The sequence below is a fragment of the Pseudophryne corroboree genome, chromosome 6 (genome assembly GCF_028390025.1).
Source record: "Pseudophryne corroboree isolate aPseCor3 chromosome 6, aPseCor3.hap2, whole genome shotgun sequence".
In the NCBI taxonomy this organism is placed as follows: Eukaryota; Metazoa; Chordata; class Amphibia; order Anura; family Myobatrachidae; genus Pseudophryne; species Pseudophryne corroboree.
In genome coordinates, this window is record NC_086449.1 from 509347163 (window position 1) to 509367054 (window position 19892).

General features: G+C 44.4%; 1 protein-coding gene across 4 annotated transcripts in view; it reads right to left on the minus strand.

Annotated features, from left to right (window-relative positions):
• Window positions 1-5979: 5979 nt before the first annotated feature.
• Window positions 5980-19892, minus strand: part of LOC134932740 (GLIPR1-like protein 1) — an 89246-nt gene continuing 75333 nt past the window's right edge. For all 4 annotated transcript variants that reach the window (XM_063927436.1, XM_063927435.1, XM_063927434.1 and 1 more), the window contains one exon: window positions 5980-7077. In XM_063927436.1, the coding sequence (XP_063783506.1) occupies window positions 6921-7077 (157 nt within the window). In that variant the 3' untranslated portion in view covers window positions 5980-6920. The remainder of the gene's footprint in view (window positions 7078-19892) is intronic.

The window sequence follows — 19892 nt, forward strand, 5'->3', positions numbered from 1 at the left end:
TATTGCCGATATGGCCGGTAGATGGTGTTCCGCCCAATGTAGAATCCATGAGACTTCCTTCATTGCCAAACGGCTTCGAGTGCCACCTTGATGATTTATGTAAGCCACTGTGGTGGCGGTGTCCGACTGTACTTGAACAGGACGGTTCTGAAATAAATGCTGGGCCAGGTTCAACGCACTGAAGACCGCCCGCAATTCCAGAATGTTGATCGAGAGGAGGGATTCCTCCTTGGTCCACCGACCCTGAAGGGAGTGTTGCTCCAGCACCGCGCCCCAACCTCTTAGACTGGCATCTGTCGTCAACAGGACCCAGTTGGATATCCAGAATGGCCAGCCCCTGCACAATTGTAGGTCCTGGAGCCACCAGAGCAGCGACAGATGGACCTCTGCAGTCAATAAGATCAGGTGAGACCTGATCCGGTGAGGCAGGCCGTCCCACTTGGCTAGAATCAGCTTCTGGAGGGGGCGAGAATGGAATTGAGCATACTCCACCATGTCGAATGCTGATACCATGAGGCCCAGCACCTGCATCGCCGAATGTATCGACACTTGCGGACGAGAAAGGAAGCAATGAATCCTGTCCTTTAGCTTCAGGACTTTCTACTGAGACAAGAACATCCGCTAGTTGTGAGTGTCCAATAGCGCTCCCAGGTGCACCATGCTCTGCGCAGGGACCAGGGAGGATTTCTTCCAGTTGATGAGCCACCCGTGGGCTTGTAGAAACAGGACAGTCATATCCAGATGACGCAGGAGAATTTCTGGGGAATTTGCCAGGATTAACAAGTCGTCCAGATACGGCAGTATCCTGACCTCTTGACGGCGGAGTACCACCGTCATCACCACCATGACTTTGGTGAAGACTCGCGGAGCCGTAGGTTAACCCAAAAGGTAACACCCGAAACTGGTAATGGAGGTTGCCAATCGCAAACCTGAGGTATTGCTGATGCGACTCTGCTATAGGAATATGCAGGTAAGCATCCTGTATGTCCAGGGAAACCATGTAGTCCCCAGGTTCCAAGGCCAGAACTATGGAGCGAAGGGTTTCCATACGGAACTTGGAAATCTTCACAAACCTGTTCAATGCCTTGAGGTTGAGAATGGGCCTGGAGGACCTATTCGGTTTCGGGACTAGAAACAGTGGAGAATAGTACCCCCGGCCCCTCTGCGCAAGAGGCACCTGTACTACAACTCCTGTATCCAGGAGGGTCTGTACCACCGAATGTAGAGTGTTTGCCTTTGTCTGGTCCAACGGGACGTCTGTTCGGCAAAATCGATGCGGGGGTCGGTTTTTGAAGGCTATGGTGTAACCTCAAGTGACGACTTCCCTTACCCAGGCATCTGAAGTGGTCTTCAACCATTCCTGGGTATACCCTAGAAGCCTGCCCCCCACCCTGGGATCCCCCAGGGGGAGGCCCACCCCGTCATGCGACAGGCTTATCGGTCTTGGAAGCTGGCTGATGGGACGCCCAGGCTCTTTTGGGCTTTGGCTTACCAGGTTTGGAAGTGCAGGCCTGCTTGTTGTACGCCTGACCTTTTGCTTTACCTGAAGGACGAAAGGGGCGAAAGGAAGTACCTTTAGCCTTCGACACAGAAGGAGCGGTACTTGGCAGACAGGCAGTTTTTGGCAGTAGCCAAGTCAGCCACAATCTTATTTAAGTCCTCCCCAAACAGAATATCTCCCTTGAAAGGGAGTACCTCCAGGGTTTTTCTAGAGTCAAGATCCACAGACCAGGATCTCAGCCACAATATCCGGTGAGCCAGGACTGACGTAGTAGAGGCCTTGGCTGCTAGGATACCGGCATCAGAACCCGCCTCTTTAATATAGCGAGAAACTGTGACAATATATGACAAGCATTGTCTAGCATGGTCTGAAGAGATTTCAGCTTCTAACTCCAAGGCCCATGCTTCAATAGCCTCTGCAGCCTATGTTGCTGCAATAGTGGGCAGTTGTGCAGCACCCGTGAGGGTGTAAATCGCTTTCAAACAACCCTCCACACGTTTATTCGTAGGCTCTTTTAGAGACGTGACAGTAGTGACAGGTAGAGCTGAGGAAACCACCATCATAGCCACATGTGAGTCTTCAGGAGGAGGCGTTTTCCAATTCTTAGACAGCTCTGGTGCGAGGGGATAGCGAGCCAGCATCTTCTTTTGAGGCACAAACTTCGTACCCGGGTTTGCCCAAGGTTCCTGACGTATATCCCCTAGGTGGTCAGAGTGAGGTAAAACTTGTTTAACCACCTTCTGATGCTTGAACCTATCTGGTTTCTTAGGAGGGACGGATGGCTCGGGATCATCCATAATCTGTAAAATCAACTTAATAGCCTCCAAAAGATCAGGAACATCCACATGTGAACCACCCTCCCCATCAGCCGTATCTGAGTCAGAACCTGTGGGGTCAGTGTAAGTGCCGTCTTCATCAGACGAGGTGTCAGTGACAGCAGTGGATTGTGAGGAGACAAGAGCTCGCTTAGAGGACCCCTTGGGCTTAGGCGAGCGATGGTCAGACTTTTTAGTAGTCAGGGACTGGTTCAACTTCCTCAATTGAGCAGATAAATCGTCCACCCACGGCGGGTTAGCTGCAGGGACCACATACGGCTGTACCGGCATAGGGGGTCTCATAGGGGGTGTTAGTTTATTAACTAGCGTATGTAGAAGCGTGGAAAAAGCAGCCCATGGTGGGTCATTATGTACCCCCATTGCCACAGTCCCACTGGGGGGGGGGGGGGCAAGGAGCCCCCAGAACCAGAGCCCCCAGCTGCTATATTTTCCTCATAGGGGTCTGTGGCTTCAGTGTGTTCAGCCCCAGGACCGTTACCCTCAGAAGCAGACATGATATAACTTGCAGTATCAGGTAACACAGTACAATTATCAGCAGCACAATACCTCTTACCCAAACCCCTGCGCAGTGTAGTCAGCACTAGTAGAGATAAAGGAGAGATATGGTGACTAAATCACAGAGAAAAATACGTATTAATGTACATCTTTGTGAAAATCCTATATCAATATAAAACCTGACGCACCAAGCCCCCTCAGGTTATAGAATATAGGGATAGCAAGTTGAGTGAAAGACACGAAATGGACACCACTCAGCTAGCTAATACACACACAGATAGTCACAGTTTGTACAATGCAGAGGTTATTACTAACAATACTACTACACTGGACTAACTTATATATATAGCTATGTAGTCAATAGATATATCACTGCACAGTAAGAACTGGATGTATATCACAGGGTAATTGTACTAGAAAACCCTGAATAAATGCACTCTTTCTTAACTAGCACTGTCTAAAAAGGCAGATAGAATACTTAAGTGTCATGTAAAGTCACAGCACTGACAACCAGGCGTCTTTACACAGGAGGATTTGCCCAAGCAGTCCCAGGAACAGTGAAGCTGAGAGATAATGGCGCCCAGACACTGACAGGGAGTGAGGGAGAGACAGATATGCAGCTCCAGGGCGGGAACATTTGCGGGAAATGGCGCCCTGGGGCTGGGGGAGAGGCTTCAGGTCTAAGCCTTATCCCCCTGCAGGCAAAACCACCGGGTACTGTGGGCTACTGAAAATGGTTTAGAGAGAAAACCTGACCTGCACCCATGCCCTGGTGATCTAGTGGGATCGCCCGTACTGCCACAGTGTCCACCGCTAGTGCGCGCGGCCCGCCTCCCACTGACCGCGCTGGATCGCGATAAAGACCGGGTCCCGCAAGCGGGACCCACTTACCACCTCCCGAAGCGCGGCCACGCGATCCCGGAGAGCCCCCGTCGTGTGTGCCTGACTGTGAAGAAAACCGGAGCCTCCTGCTGTAGTTACCCGGCAACCGGGGCTCGGGAGTGTACAGCGCCGCTGGGGAGAGCTGGAGCTGCAGCAGTGAATATCTTCTGACATTTACCACCGCTGCTGCCCTTGTAGTCTTCACTTTTTCTTCAAAAAAAGCTCTTCTTAGGGCTGCCTGGAGCAGCCCCTCTGTTATGTGCCTGCTTACTGCATCACCAACTACAAAACTGAGCTCCTGTGCAGGGAGGCGGGGTTATAGAGGAGGCGGCGCTGTGCATTCTGGGAACAGTCAAAGCTTTGAGCCTGTTGGTGCCTCGGATCAAGATACTACTCTACACCCCAATGTCTATCCTTGTGGAGCCCAGTGTACCCCGCAGCAGAAAGTCACAATATACAAGGATTGTAGTTTTTTTCAAACGGAATAAACAAATACAATACATTCAGTGGTGAATTAGTGCCAGTAGCCGTGGAGATGTGTCTCTAGGATAAGAGGGACGAGGGGTGTTGGGGACAGCTTCAGAAGGTCTGCATGGCTTGCACTTATTGTACTGTGCCTATTTGAGAATGCCCGGCCCTTTATCCTACTGCTAATACCTATTTCTGATGGCAGTCATGGTCGCAGCTATAGCTGGGGGCTGGGAGCAGTACAAACCAAGCACAGAGCAAAGTCGCTGTTACTAATGTCTACCTGGCAGCCGGGCACAAGCAGTGCCTGCAACAGAGACCATGACATGAACAAAAAAACAGAGCACAAGATAAGGTGGGAGTTGGGATCTGGGTTGTTAGAAGCCGCATAAAGTGGCTTTAATGTTCAGTGGTTTTAATGTTATTGTTGATCAGTGTATATAAGAACTTTGACATTTAAAAATTGAGGTGCATATGTAATAGGGTCCTAGTTTAACGGAGGTGCGGGATGCCTTGTAAATGATTGCCGCTTTAAAAAAAACTCTGAGATCGGCCGGTATCTCGCACCTCCAGCAAACTTGCACCCTATTATATATGCCCCTGAATATTTATCATTTGTAATTGATTCTTTTTTAATTATCATTCTACTGAATTGTATGCTGTTTTTTTATAATCACTTATATGCACCAATAAGCTGTATTCCTAATACTATTCCTAATACTTAGTCTCAGTGGATATTTACAGACACTTGTCAATCAAAGCAACGAAGATTTACAACTCCTGTGACTTTTATATTAACACGCTTTATTGTATGGTGTGTTTGTTTTACCTTTATTGCATGTTAAAACAAATTGCTTCTTTTAAATAAACAGTTTTAAAAATGTGTGAAATGTGTTCGGTATGTTATAGCTATCATGAATATATCTTCATATTTGCTCTTTTCAAAAACTCCCATATAATTTTCCCTTTTCACGCAGAGCCTGTAAACTCTGCCAAAAGCAAAAATTAGCTATACTGTATGCTATATCCAGAAAACTGTAATTTTGACTTGAACGGCCCCTCATACTAATGTGAATGTTTGATAATGAATAGTGTTTTTGTAGGAAGGTGGCCCTCATAATATCCAGAAATGCTGTAACTTTCATCTAGTGTAAAAAGCAAACTCTGACCATATTACATGGGAAAGCTTCAAGTATATGGAATCTTGGTGTTGATTCTAAGTAGATTCTGAGTCAGCCACATCTGCATCTTTAGTGTTCATTCTAGCACCCTGCACCTGTCATAACCCGTGCAGTTCCAGTGCTGAGATACAGACCAGAGTGTGCTAGAAGCACCAGAGCAAAGAGCAATACACCAGGAAGGAAAGAGGAACTGTACGGGTTGTGACATGTGCAAGGGCTAAAATTAACATATTCTTTATGGTAATGCAGCTACCAATGATCTTCATACCGAGACGCCAACTTGATGTGCCGCAAGTCCATCTCATTGCACTACTGGTTACACCAGTGATGGCTAACCTTGACATTCCAGCTGTTGTTGAACTACACATCCCTGCATGGCCTGCATCAGTTTTAGCATGGCCAAATAACAAAACTGTAGCAGGGCATGCTGGGATATGTAGTTCAACAACAGCTGGAGTGTCAAGGTTAGCCATCACTGGGTTACACCATTGAAACATGTATGTCAGGGAGCAGGAGGATGGCTGCTTTGAGGCTGGATCACATAGACTGCTGGTCAGAATTCTACACATCTTGTGAGTATTTAATTGAGAAAGAAAAAAAATTTCAACATCAAAAATTCTGTTAACAGTTTAATGTGGTAACCAAACATGTTTTTAAAGTTACAAAAGATATTGACTTTAAACATTGCTTATATCACCTATATTGACTTTAACATTGCTTATGCATAACACATATCTTGTGTTAAATGAAATCTATTTTAAAGATTTTTTGAGGCACCTATCCTATGCATTGCTAATGTATAATGTAAAGATGCCAAGTTACAGTGTTATTCTGCCAGCCAATTGGGTGTATACGGGCCCAAAACAACACATACAGTATCAATTTATGTCAGAGGCCAGAAAATGCATTTGGATGAGATCATCAGCCTGTATGTTTTGATCAACTGACGCCATTAAGAAAACATGACGTATGATCAATCTTGCAGTGCCCACAATGTAATTTAATTTCAGTTTCTTACACGCAAAATTAAATACAAGCACTATGTATGTAATGTTTATGCACTGATATATATATATATATATATATATATATGGTAAGTACATATCAGTGCTTAAACATTAAATACATAGCGCTTGTATCTTATTTTACATTACTACAGGATTTGACTGAGCAGCTTCGCATCCGAGCGCAGAATACATTATCTCATCAGTTTCTTACATGTCATGTGTGAAGGAGCTTGTAACAAACTAGAGCAAGAAGAGGAACTATTTATTGGCTTCTTTGGATCTTTTCTAATTAATGCAGATATGTATTTTATGCTTGACTCCATGTTTGTACTTGGCTATGAATTTCTTTTTTTTTTTTAAATAAGATCAATACCCACTAATTTAATACCTATACCACTATGTCAAAGATACTGTACCCTATAGAAAAAAGCTCTTTTTCACATTCTAAATTTAACAAACATTTCAACTGAAACATACTAATACAGGAAAAGACATTAAATTAAACTGCAGATGGCGAATATCTTGAATGAGCAATACATACAAAGTGTACTCATCTAGCATTATTTTCACTTTTAAATGATTGTCCTACAATGGTGTGTTCATCATAATAAAGTTTAAGATAATTAGAAAACCAAGTACTACTACAGTAATAAGGCATGGCAAATTGCAATTCAAGGTAGTTGAATGGGGACACCCACTGGAATAATCTGCAAAGAAAAAATGAAATCATTATTCTGATAATAGTCCTTTAAAAATTGCAATTTAGCTAATATATATATATATGTATATATATATATATATATATATATATATATACATACATACATACATATAGACTGGAGTTGAAGCAGCACTCCCAATAGTAATTTTCCGGTGCCCTCCTAGGTCCCTTACAGTGAAGGTCCAGCATGCAGCAAGTAGAGGCGACACTCAGATATTTCATGTGACTCAGAGGCAGAAATGTAGCAACGTTTTGAATGTTTATTCGTCATCAGGATAAAACACACAGTACCAAACAAACTCCTTAAATATCTTACCCCTCCACGTGTAATTACTGCTTAGCACGGGTTCCGGTATGAAGACGCCCACCAAGTGCGTCACCATCCTTCGCCCGTTGTCATAGTAACCTAACACACCAAAACTAAACATACACTAGCGGATATGGCCACATAGATACCTGTATATTTGCAACATCAGGAACGAATTTGAAACATATTTACAAATACATTATTTTACCTCCAATACTTATAAATACAATATTTCAGTTTACAATAACAAAATAAACGTATGAAAGGCAGCACATACCCCCATCAGAAGACAGAGATGCAGGTTAGCTACATCAAAATCACGGATATACAGTAACCAAATAGGATATTCATAGAGCAACAATAATAGAAGCTGAATAATAAAGAAACATTACACACAGAATTAAAACAATCCATGTTGAGAAAACAATGCAACCCTAAGGTTTCGTTTAACCCACGCGGCGCTAAAGTACCAAGCTCATGAATCCATTTTGTCTCCTTATAGAGTAGACGCAGAGATCTATTACCACCCCTCAATAACTGTGGTTGATGGTCAATAATAATATAGCGCATTACCACTATGCTATGTCCTGCTCTCATAAAATGACGCGCCACTGGTTGGCCACTGTCTCCCGATTTTAATGCAGCCTGAATAGCTGATTTATGGTTAGCAATATGTTCCCTGAGTGTCCTATCTGTTTTTCCTACATAGCTTAACCCACAGGGACACGTTAAAAGATATATAATGAACTTAGTTGTACATGTAACCCTATGATTGATGGTATATTTGTTGCCACTATGTGGATGATTGAAACATTTGCCTGTAGTTAAGGATCGACATGTTGTACAACTGAGACAACGATAGCAACCGTTTTGTAAGGACAGAAAATTTTGCTAACTTTGGGCAGACTGTAAGCCAGTGATGTCGGTACGCATCACCCAATCGCGTATGTTTCTGCCTCTAGAGAAGCAAGCCTTGCTTCTCTAGATGCATGAAAAAAACCCAGATAGTACATTCAGGGAACATATTGCTAACCATAACTCAGCTATTCGGGCTGCATTAAAATCGGGAGACAGTGACCAACCAGTGGCGGGTCATTTTATGAGAGCTGGACATAGCATAGCGGTAATGCGCTATATTATTATTGACCATGAACCACAGTTATTGAGGGGTGGTAATAGATCTCTGTGTCTACTCTGTCATTTTCTACTTTTGCTCACATAAAACAATTGTTTTTTTTATACTGTTGCTCCATAATGGTCTGACCTACACACTTTAATGTGCACGCTGCCTTCCTGCCTGTAGTAGATGCTGCTGCAAACTGGATAAGGGCCAAGGTTTGCAGAGAATATTTGGAGATGCAGCAAGGATCACATCAAATTTCAACATCCTATCTCTTAAGAGCCACACTTTTCATTAATAGAACTTTTCTGTTATTTTCCTAGGGCCTATTCGTCATAATTTCTGACGCTGCCATACTACTTTAGTTTTTATCTCTCAATGTTTAAGGCGACATTTACTAAGCAGTGATTAGAGCGGAGAAGTGAGCCAGTGGAGAAGTTGCCCCATCAACCAACCTAGATGATTATTAGTAGTTTTCATACACTAGACATGTTTTTCAGATACTTATTTTACTCATTTTAAAATAATTTCTGGAACTTGATATAAAAATTCTAAATTACACACAAATAAACATATAAATAATGGTGTCTATATTGCGTACCATATAGTACCATTACAAGAGAAGCACTGGGTTTCATTAAGTTTGTGTGGCAAAATAAGAAAAATTGTATTTAGTACATACAGTACAGTATGTGTTGTGTTACCTCTAGTTGTACACCTATGCTGGGGAATACCTCCAGGAGATGGCGTGGTGGAACAATTAGTTAAGGTAAAATAGGAAAGCAATTGATGTGCATCCATAGTACTTTCTATTATGAAAGTATTTCTGTGTCAGACTTTTGATGGTCAAAGGAAGAGAGTGGATTTAGGGGGTAATTCAGATCTGATCGCTGAGCTGCTAATTTTGCTGTCCTGCGATCAGATAGTCGCCGCCTCCAGGGGGAGTTTAAATTCGCCGTGCAAGTATGCGATCTCATGTTTATGCCAAGCTGCAAAAATCCACCTTGTGCAGTCTTTGCGCAGCCCAGGACTTACTCCTCCAGTGCAATGAGAACAGGCTGATCAGGTCCGGAGCTGACATCAGACACCCTCCCTGATAACGCTTGGACAAGCCTGCATTTTTCCAGACACTCCTGTAAACACTCAATTGCCACCCACAAACGGCCTCTTCCTGTCAATCACCTTGTGAACGCCCGTGCGATCGAATTTTCACACCATCCCGTCGCTGTCCGTTGTTGTTGTCCGACGTGCACATTGCAGTCCATACGCATGCACAGTTACAGATGGGTCCTCCGTTATCTTGACTGTTTCTGCGCCTAGACGGAAGTTTAGTCATGCCTAGGCGATAGCTTAGGTTGCTGAGTTTAATCACGGACAGGCGCGCTGAGGCATGACTAGATACTCAGCATGCAATACACATCTCCACTACTGGGTGGCTAATGCTTCACTAATCCAGTACTTTAGTTTGAATAGCGGCGGATTTATCTACAGTGCAAGCTTTGGCAAATGGTCAGTGATGACTGTGTTGTTAATATACAGTCCTGTACTGCATAGTGTACACACAGATGGTGACCAATGGTCAGATGGACAGAGTAAAAAATAAAAAAATAGTTTATTCAGACTCAAACGAATCTGTTAAAACACTTGTGTATGCAGACGCAACTAATGTGTGAAAGGAATAATGTAGCTTATTGACTTTACAGTATGTACAGTGCACGAAATGAGCGTCCGAGTCCCCTAACAGCATAAACAAACACCAATGGGAAGGAATCGCTCTGTGCAGTACTTTTACACATGAACTTGAGAATATTCCATGCAGTTCTGTGGGCTAGTGATGAAGGCTCCCGTCTGCCAAGCTGAGAGTCCCGGGTTCAATTCCCAAAGTGTCAATCTTTTTTTTTTTATGTTCCCGTGACATTCACTTTATTATTATTATTTTTTCTGTGTAATCCATTGTAAAACATTTAAACATTCAAAGGAAGGGTGTACACAGGTTTCACACAAATCGGGGTAAATCTGCAGGAGTGACTCATTCGCTATCTAAAATACACAGCGGTAATGAGCACCTATAGACATGCCAGTAAATATAAATTAGTGTATTCTGATGCAACTAACTGTTTGAGCAACACAGTACTGTAGATCGTCGGCATTAGAGAATCTGTGTTGTACATTATAAGCTGTTTGTGCTAATTAGTACTCTAATAGAAAAAACTGTACAGAGATACTAAGGACAGTGATTTGGCATCCAGGAACTTAGGGAGGAGCTTTTATCTCTCTCCATTATACATAGAAAGATTAAACTTGCCACTCTACATTACAAGCTGTTCGTGCTAATTAGTACACTAGTAATGTACTAATTAGCACAAACAGATTGTAACGTAGAGTGGCAAGTTTAAGCTGTTCGTGCTAATTAGTACACTACTAGTGTACTAATTAGCACAAACTGCTTGTAACATAGAGTGGCAAGTTTAATCTTTCTATGTATAATGGAGAGAGATAAAAGCTCCTCCATAAGTTCCTGGATGCCAAATCACTGTCCTTAGTACCTTTGTGCAGTATCTTCTATTAGGGTACTAATTAGCTGTTCATGCTAATTAGTAATCTAATAAAAAATACTGTACAGAGATACTAAGGACAGTGATTTGGCATCCAGGAACTAAGGGAGGAGCTTTTATCTCTCTCCATTTTACATAGAAAGATTAAACTTGCCACTCTACATTACAAGCTGTTCGTGCTAATTAGTACACTAGAACATACTGTACAGAGATACTAAGGACGGTGATTTGGCATCCAGGAACTTAGGGCGCTTTTATCTCTCTCCATTATACATAAAAAGATTAAACTTGCCACTGTATGTTAGAAGCTGTTCGTGCTAATTAGTACACTAGTAGAACATACTGTACAGAGATACTAAGGATGGTGATTTGGCATCCAGGAACTTAGGGAGGAGCTTTTATCTCTCTCCGTTACACTTAGAAAGATTACAATGAAGAGAGATAAAAGCTCCTCCCTATGTTCCTGGATGCCAAATCACTGTGTGTATAGTTTATACAGACACAAATGAACATGTTAAAACACTTGTGTATGCAGACGCAATTAATGTGTGAAAGGAATAATGTAGCTCATTGACTTTACAGTATGTATAGTGCACTAAATGAGCGCCTGAGTCCCCTAAGAGCATTTAGAATGGAGAGAGATAAAAGCTCCTCCCTAAGTTCCTGGATGCCAGATCACCGTTCTTAGTATCTCTGTACAGTATGTTCTACTAGTGTACTAACTATCATGAACAGCTTGTAACATAGAGTGGCAAGTTTAATATTTCTATGTATAATGGAGAGAGATAAAAGCTCCTCCCTAAGTTCCTGGATGCCAAATCGCTATCCTTAGTATCTCTGTACAGTATTTTCTATTAGAGTACTAATTAGCACAAACAGCTAATTAGTACCCTAATAGAACATACTGTACAGAGATACTAAGTACGGTGATTTGGCATCCAGGAACTTAGGGAGGAGCTTTTATCTCTCTCCATTATACATAGAAACATTAAACTTGCCACTCTATGTTACAAGCTGTTCATGCTAATTCGTACACTACTAGTGTACTAATTAGCACGAACAGCTTAAACTTGCCACTCTACGTTACAATCTGTTTGTGCTAATTAGTACACTACTAGTGTACTAATTAGCACGAACAGCTTGTAATGTAGAGTGGCAAGTTTAATCTTTCTATGTATAATGGAGAGAGATAAAAGCTCCTCCCTAAGTTCCTGGATTCCAAATCACTGTCCTTAGTATCTCTGTACAGTTTTTTCTATTAGAGTACTAATTAGCACAAACAGCTTATAATGTACAACACAGATTCTCTAACGCCGACGATCTACAGTACTGTGTTGCTTGAACAGTTAGTTGCGTCAGAATACACTAATTTATATTTACTGGTATATCTATAAGTGCTCATTACCTCTGTGTATTTTAGATAGCGAATGAGTCACTCCTGCAGATTTACCCCAATTTGTGTGAAACCTGTGTGCACCCTTCCTTTGAATGTTTTACAATGGATTACACAGAAAAAAATAATAATAAAGTGAATGTCACGGGAATACAAAAAAAAAAAGATTGGTACTTTGGGAATCCAACCCGGGACTATCAACGGGCAGGTGGGAGCCTTCATCGCTTGGCAACAACACTGCATGGAAGATTCTCAAGTTCATGTGTAAAAGTACTGCAAAGAGCGATTCCCTCCCATTGGTGTTCGTTTATGCCGTTAGGGGATTCGGACGCTCATTTCATGCAATGTACATACTGTAAAGTCAATGAGCTACATTATTCCTTTCACACATTAGTTGCATCTGCGTACACAAGACGCTCACATATCCCTAACATCAATAGACCATACTGTATCTATAACTTGTTAGTTTGCATCTGTATATGCTGTACTATTTGCGTCTGTACTGTATATACTGGTATATACTGTATGACATACTGTAGCATAATGTAGCGTAATGAGATGCACCAGTATAGTAGTTCTTACGCTGTAGTTCAGTATTGTATTTTAATGGAGACCACACGCTTGCGCATTGGTGATTTTAAAAAGCGACATCTGGTGGATGATCTTAGGTATTACTCTCAAAGGTAACACCAAACACTCTGTGCACCTCCCTTCGACTAGGCACGCCTCCTTGCGCCCAGGTACGCTGCGTATGCTTGATCGTGACTAATGCTTCAGTCAGCCAAGATAACGGAGGACCCATCTGTAGGACCTGATCGCCGCTGTGCAAAAACGCACAGCAGTGATCAGATCTGAATTACTCTCCTAGTTCTCTCATGTTTAAAAAAAAATAAAAATTCAAAGTATTATTTCTTAATCATGTTTCTGCCAGACCATTTGAAAGATGTGAAATAATTTATCATAACAGAGAATAATATAATGGGCAGTTTGTACCTACACTGATAAATATTTTCTGTTTACTGCTGAGTCAGGAAAAGTGTCTTATACCACTTTTACATCAAAAACCAGGTTCGACCCAGGTTTCCAAACACTAGGCCCAATTCTGCATGGGTTGTAGCTGTGAGAAAAATTGCACAACTACAGTACAACCCTATACACGGACATGCGGGGGGACGCCCAGCACAGTGCAAGTCCGCCCCGCATGCTGGGTCCTGCCACCCCGCTAACATGCGAGCACTTTGCTCAGCAGCGAAGGGCTCACATGATTAGGGTTGCCCCCTGCCTACGCAGCCTAGCTGCGGAGGCAGTCGACGGGCAACCATCTTCTGGGTCGCGATGGCCTGCCCCACAAACGGTCCGGGCACACCTCCGTTATCCAGACTGTCCCCCCCAAAGGATGCAATGACACCCACAAAACATGGCGTCGACACCCTGTAAATGTCCCCCGCCAGGACTTAGACTGCGTTCTGAAGAGAACTCAGTTTAAGATCTTGCACATGCGCGCACCGGCAAGTGCGCATAAGCTGAAGTGCTAAAATCAGCAAATAGTGATTTTAGCACTTCAGTGTATGATGTTGAATTAGCCCCACAGTTCCAACCTGGGTCAGACTAGGGTCAAACCCTGTTTACACTGCACATTGGTCCCAGGTTATTCCCGGGTCAGCCCCATTTATACCCCTTTCACACCGCACAAATAACCCGGTATCGACCCGGCATATTGCCGGGTGACACGGGTCGGCGTGCAGTGTAAAAGGGGCATAGCCGAAATCCCGGGTCGCCTGACCCGGCAATTCAACCCGGGTATAAAGCAGTGTTATACCCGGGTTGAATACGGGTCAGTGGCTGCGTAAATGGGCTCCTGGGTCGAAGCGACTGAGGACCCGTTTACTAGATAGGGAGAGGCGGCGCGGAGATGAGCTCATCTCCCAGCACCGCCTCCACCTCCGCCCAACATGGTTTTGCCTTTTAAATGAACGCTAGTTTAAAACATCTGGCAGACTCGCTGGGAACCCGCCAATTCCCAGGCCATAGGTGAATTCAGGGTGGAGAAGGGTGCATCAATCCACCCCTGTCATTTAGGAGATTTTCTTTTTATAAGCTAAAGATCCCCAGAGACCCAACCCACCCGAGGCAGCAAAACAGGACCTGAGATCTGACCTCATTGCAGCAGGATACTGCTGCCGTTTCCGACCTCCATAATCCCCTCATTCCCGCAGTAACCCCCATAATCTCCTCTCACCCAACCTTGGTATCTCCAGGGAATGCCCCCGGGAACAGCGGGATCAGCCGTATGCTTACATCTGTCAGGGTCTCCAATGCCCCCTCACTCCCGCAGTAACCCTCTCACCTGATGCCCCCAGGAACATGTAGACCCACACAATCAAGTGAGCGGGAACCAATGAGGTCGCGGTCGCCATCTTGCCGTGTTGCTAATTCCATGAGATGAAAGCCCCCATCCCTGCCCCTTCTACCACTGGACACACCTGGGGCTGCACTGAAGGATGGGGTATCACCAGCTTGTGGGCATCACGTGCTTGTTCTCCAGTCACTCTCTGCTCCCACTGTTGCCCACTGCCTCTCCCAGTAATCTACTGCTTTTCCCAGTCATCCACTGCCTTTCCTTGTCACCCTCTGCCACCCATGGTCACTTACTGCCTCTCTGTCTCCCACTGCCTCCTGATATCACCCATTGCTATTCACTGCCTCTCCCTGTCATCTACTACTTCCTAATGGTATCACCCACTGCCTCCCACTGAAACCCTCTTCTGTCACCCCCTGCCTCTCCATCTCCCACTATCTCTCCCTGTCACCCACTGCCTATCCCTGGCGTCACTATCTCCCAATCACCCTCTCTCTCCTGTCATCTGCTGCCTCTCCAAGGATCACCCTCTTCCTGTCATAAGGATATGGCATTCCCTTCAAGGCCACGCCTTTGTTGTGAAGCCATGCCCACTTTACACAAATAACACCCCACACCCACCCCTGTTGCAGGCTATTACTTTCACTCCATTGTGTTACAATTCATTTTGCTTCGAGAAGGTTTCATTAATTTTTCAATAAAGAGTGATAACAGCGCACATGCAGCTTGACTCTGGTGTAGACTTGACAGGTTAGCTTACCATACCTGACTTGTTATATACACAATGATTATTGGCTCATATATGGACACTTGGAACTATGACCTTTGAATAACAAGTCATAATTGCAATGATAGTAGAATATTATTTTCCCAAGCAATTCTACTAAATTCTTATATTGTGAGGAACTCACAGAACCCATAGGGGATGATTCAAAGGTGGACACTAGTGTGTCTCTATGTTAGTGCCGCAGGAAATGGGCATCTTGTCGAGATGCTTGCTGACTGTGTTGTGACTGTGCCCATGTGCATATAAAGATGGACTATCGGTACACGATGTCTGACTGTACACGGCTTAATGCCGCCGTTCAGCCCCCTCCCGCCCATCGACCGCGTCTGTCTCAGAGGCGATTTATAGGAAACGAAAGCTGCCATGCGCCGGCGCACTGCGGTGCCGGTGCATGCGCAGTTCTGACCCGATCGCTGCACTGCGACAAACTGCAGCGAGTGATCAGGTCGGAATGACCCCCATAGGCTCTTTCGTTGATTAAATTCAATTTCCCTAATGCAGGAGAGCTAAAAAGAAAAAGAAAAATACCCCGTCCACTGCAATCATAACAATTATTTTTAAATAAGTACATATGTTTAAATAATAACTGCAAGGGTGCGCCTGGGTGATGGGGCTTCTGAGTTGTAGGAAACTTGCAGGTGACACAGACAGACAGCAGCGGACCACAGTCTGTGAAGAACTCTTGTAAATGCAGCATGGGGGGTGCACCACAAGGGGAAAAAGGGGTTCCGGGAAGCAGCAGCAGGGGAGCATGAAGGGAAAGGAGGGGAGGACTGAGCAGAGACTTTCTGGGATGTGTTTGTTTTTGACGGGGGAACAGGGGATCATACAGTGTAGGGTGTGGAGGGTGAACAAGGAAATCTCAGTAATTACACACTCACTGCCTCTCTCTAGTCATCCTCTGCCACTCCTCACTTCCTCTTTCATCCTCCTGGCACCCCCCGCCATCCTCCTTTACCCACTGCCTTCCAGTCACCCTGTCATCCTCTGTCACCCTGCCAACCTATGCCTCTATCTGTCACAGCAGGTATAAACTTAACATGCGCATAATATATATATAAAAACAACAACACATGCAGGGCAGGGACTAAAGGAGCTCATCCCTGCAATTGTGTAAGAAATAAGGTGATGGCATTAGCAGTCACTTCACTTCTGTTATGTGCCTTCGCAATGCTACTGGGCATGTGCTGTCTGCTGACCACACATGTGCGGCCGCCAATCTGCGGTAACTTGCTGGGGTCCTGTAATAATATTTATTGTCTGACGGGGTCAGTGGCGCACCCAGGGGGGGTTTCCGAGTACCCAGAAACCCCCCTCCACTAAAAAAAAAAATATATATATTTTTTTTTTTTTTTTTTTTTAGCTGCATGAGTATTATTAATGACTGTCTAGCGTCCTCTGCAGCCTGCTGTCTTCCTGGTGGCACTTGCAAGTGCAATAAAAGTTTACTTTATTTTAATTATAGTACATATATATCCATGTGCCTACATATATACACATGTATATACATACATACATACAAACACACACACACACACACACACACACACACACACACATGATATATATACATGTGTATATATATGTGTACTGTATGTGTGTGTATATATATATATATATGTATGCATGTTTAATATGCTATGTATATGTGTATATGGGTTCACTACGATCTCCTGGCAGCCGGCCTCCCGGTGACCAGTATACCGGCGCTGGGAGGCCGGCCGCCGGCTTACCAACAGTGTGGAGAGCGCAAATGAGCCCCTTGCGGGCTCGCTGCGCTCGCCACACTATTCTATTCTCCCTCCAGGGGGGTCGTGGACCCCCACGAGGGAGAATAAGTGTCGGTATGCCGGCGGTCAGGCTCCCAGCGCCGGTATGCTGGTCGCCAGGAGCCCGACCGCCGGCATACTGAAGACCACCCGTGTATATGTATGTGTGTGTGTGTGTATGTGTATATATATATATATATATATATGTGTGTGTAGATATATGTATGTATGTATATATATATATATATATATATATATATGTGTGTGTAGATATATATATATATATATATACACACACACACACACACACACAGACACACTAGTTTTACGGACCCAGCATATACTGGGTCACCTCAATCCCCACCCCCGTGATTGGCTCCGCCCAGTTCTGGAAACCCCCCCATGCAAATCCTGCGTTTGCCACTGGGGGTCCCAGAGCAAAATAGTTTGAGAACCCCTGAAATAGAACATTTGAAACACACTGATCTATAGACTGTTTTCTCAGGCTCTGGTGAGCTGCTGTTGTGACTACATGGATCTAGTAGCATTTTATAAGTTATTTATGAGAGACACTGGAATTGTGTGTTTGGTGACAGTGCAGAATACTGTACAGCGTGGGGGTGGGGCGCAAAATGTATACCATCACAGAGAATACATGACACAGGGCCTGATTCATATTATGCAAACCCATTGACCTAATAGTAACTGCCATGGAGGGACTGCGGCCGCAAAGCGCTCCTGACATGCACGCGATGCGAAAGGGGGTGCGTGGACACTATTCATGGGGACGTGCTGCGAGTTAGGGGGGTGTGGACTCGCAGCACGCTCCCGTATTTCTTAGCAACCAGCACTTAGGGCAGGGGGGAGGGACAGACAAAGAGCCAGAAGCTGCGCACACGGCCTTCCAATCTCTCTATGTGACCGGACCGGCCCACCAGCCCATTGGCTCTTGTGACATGTGCCAGAAGTGCCAGATGGGCAGTCCAGCCTTGGTAACTGCTACTAAACCCATTTGACCAATATGCAAAAAAAGTGAAATAAGTTAAGAAGAAAAGGCCTATTTCTGTACTATGGGTTCCATTTGTCAACGAGTTGTAGCTATGTAAAACTTTTTGTTTATTATAAATGGTGCTCCAGCCAATCAGCTCCCAAACATCATGTGTTTGAAAAATGATTGTTCAGAGCGGATTGGTTGGAGCACCATTTATCATAAACAATGTGTTTTAAATAGCTAAAACTCATTGTTAAATGGGCCCCTATATATTTACTTATCTTAATGAAAGTCTGTAGTTATATATGGTTAATGTAGACAAATACACTGCATTTCTGGGGTTGGTGTTAACAGAGTGATAAACAGTAATCTATTAAAAAAGAAACAAAAAAAAAGAAAAAGGTAAAGGGAGATAAGCAGTTTTTTTTCTGTAAAACTACAGTATTACACAGAGAAATGTGATATTGTAAAATTCCTTGGAAAACCAAAGAATGATTCTCTGATTGTGGCTTAGTGTGTAACTGGTACTAGAAAACAGAAATAAAAACTTTATGCAAAAAACTAAATTATTTACTTGAATGCATTCTGCTGATACTTGAATGTGTGTGTGAGAGACTCATACAAAGGCTGTGAAACAGAGAGGCTGGTGATTCTGGGGGTCATTCCGGCCCGTTCGCACGCAGCAATTTTTCGCTGCGGTGCGAACAGGTGCGGAATGCATGTGTGCGTGGGCGCAGGGCACATGTGCGACGTTGCCCGGTGACAGGGGTCGCCGGGTTACGTCGCAGCTACCGACAGGAGAAGATTGACCGCATGGAGGTGTGGATGGGCGGATCCGGACCGTTGGAGAGCGTTTTCGGGGAGTGGTGAGTAAAACGCAGACGTGTCCAGGACAACGGAGGGTGGAGGAGTGACGTCAAAGCCGGGCCCATCATCGCTGGATCCATCGCACAGGGTATGTCCAGCCCTAGTCTACTTCTGCTTGATTTTATTTTAGCTTAGCAGGGCTGCACAAGCGATCGCAGCCCTGCTAAGCTAAAATACACTCCCCCATAGGCGTGGACTATTGATCGCAGCAGCAGCAAAAAGTTGCTGGCTGCGATCAACTCGGAATGACCACCTCTATAAAAACAATAATACACACATCTTTTCATTCACATTCAGTAACAAACTCCATTAAGTTTATATCCCCACTGTCTTCTATATCACTTCATTTAATATCTTTACATCTTCATCTCTCATATTTCTGTTTTACCATTTAGCAATACTATCCTTCTTTAACCATCTAACCACTAGTATGAACCAACCTCGGAGCTAGGGCTGGACTGCGCATCCGGCACTTCTGGCAAATGCCAGGAGGGCTGATGGGCTGGTCCGTTCACACTGAGAGCCAGGAAGGCCGCGCGCAGCTTCCAGCTCTCTGTTTGTGTTACCCACCGCCGTGTTTGTTTCTTAGAAATATGGGGGCATGCTGCGAGTCCACGCCCCCTGACTCGTGGTACGCCCCCGTGCACCATGTC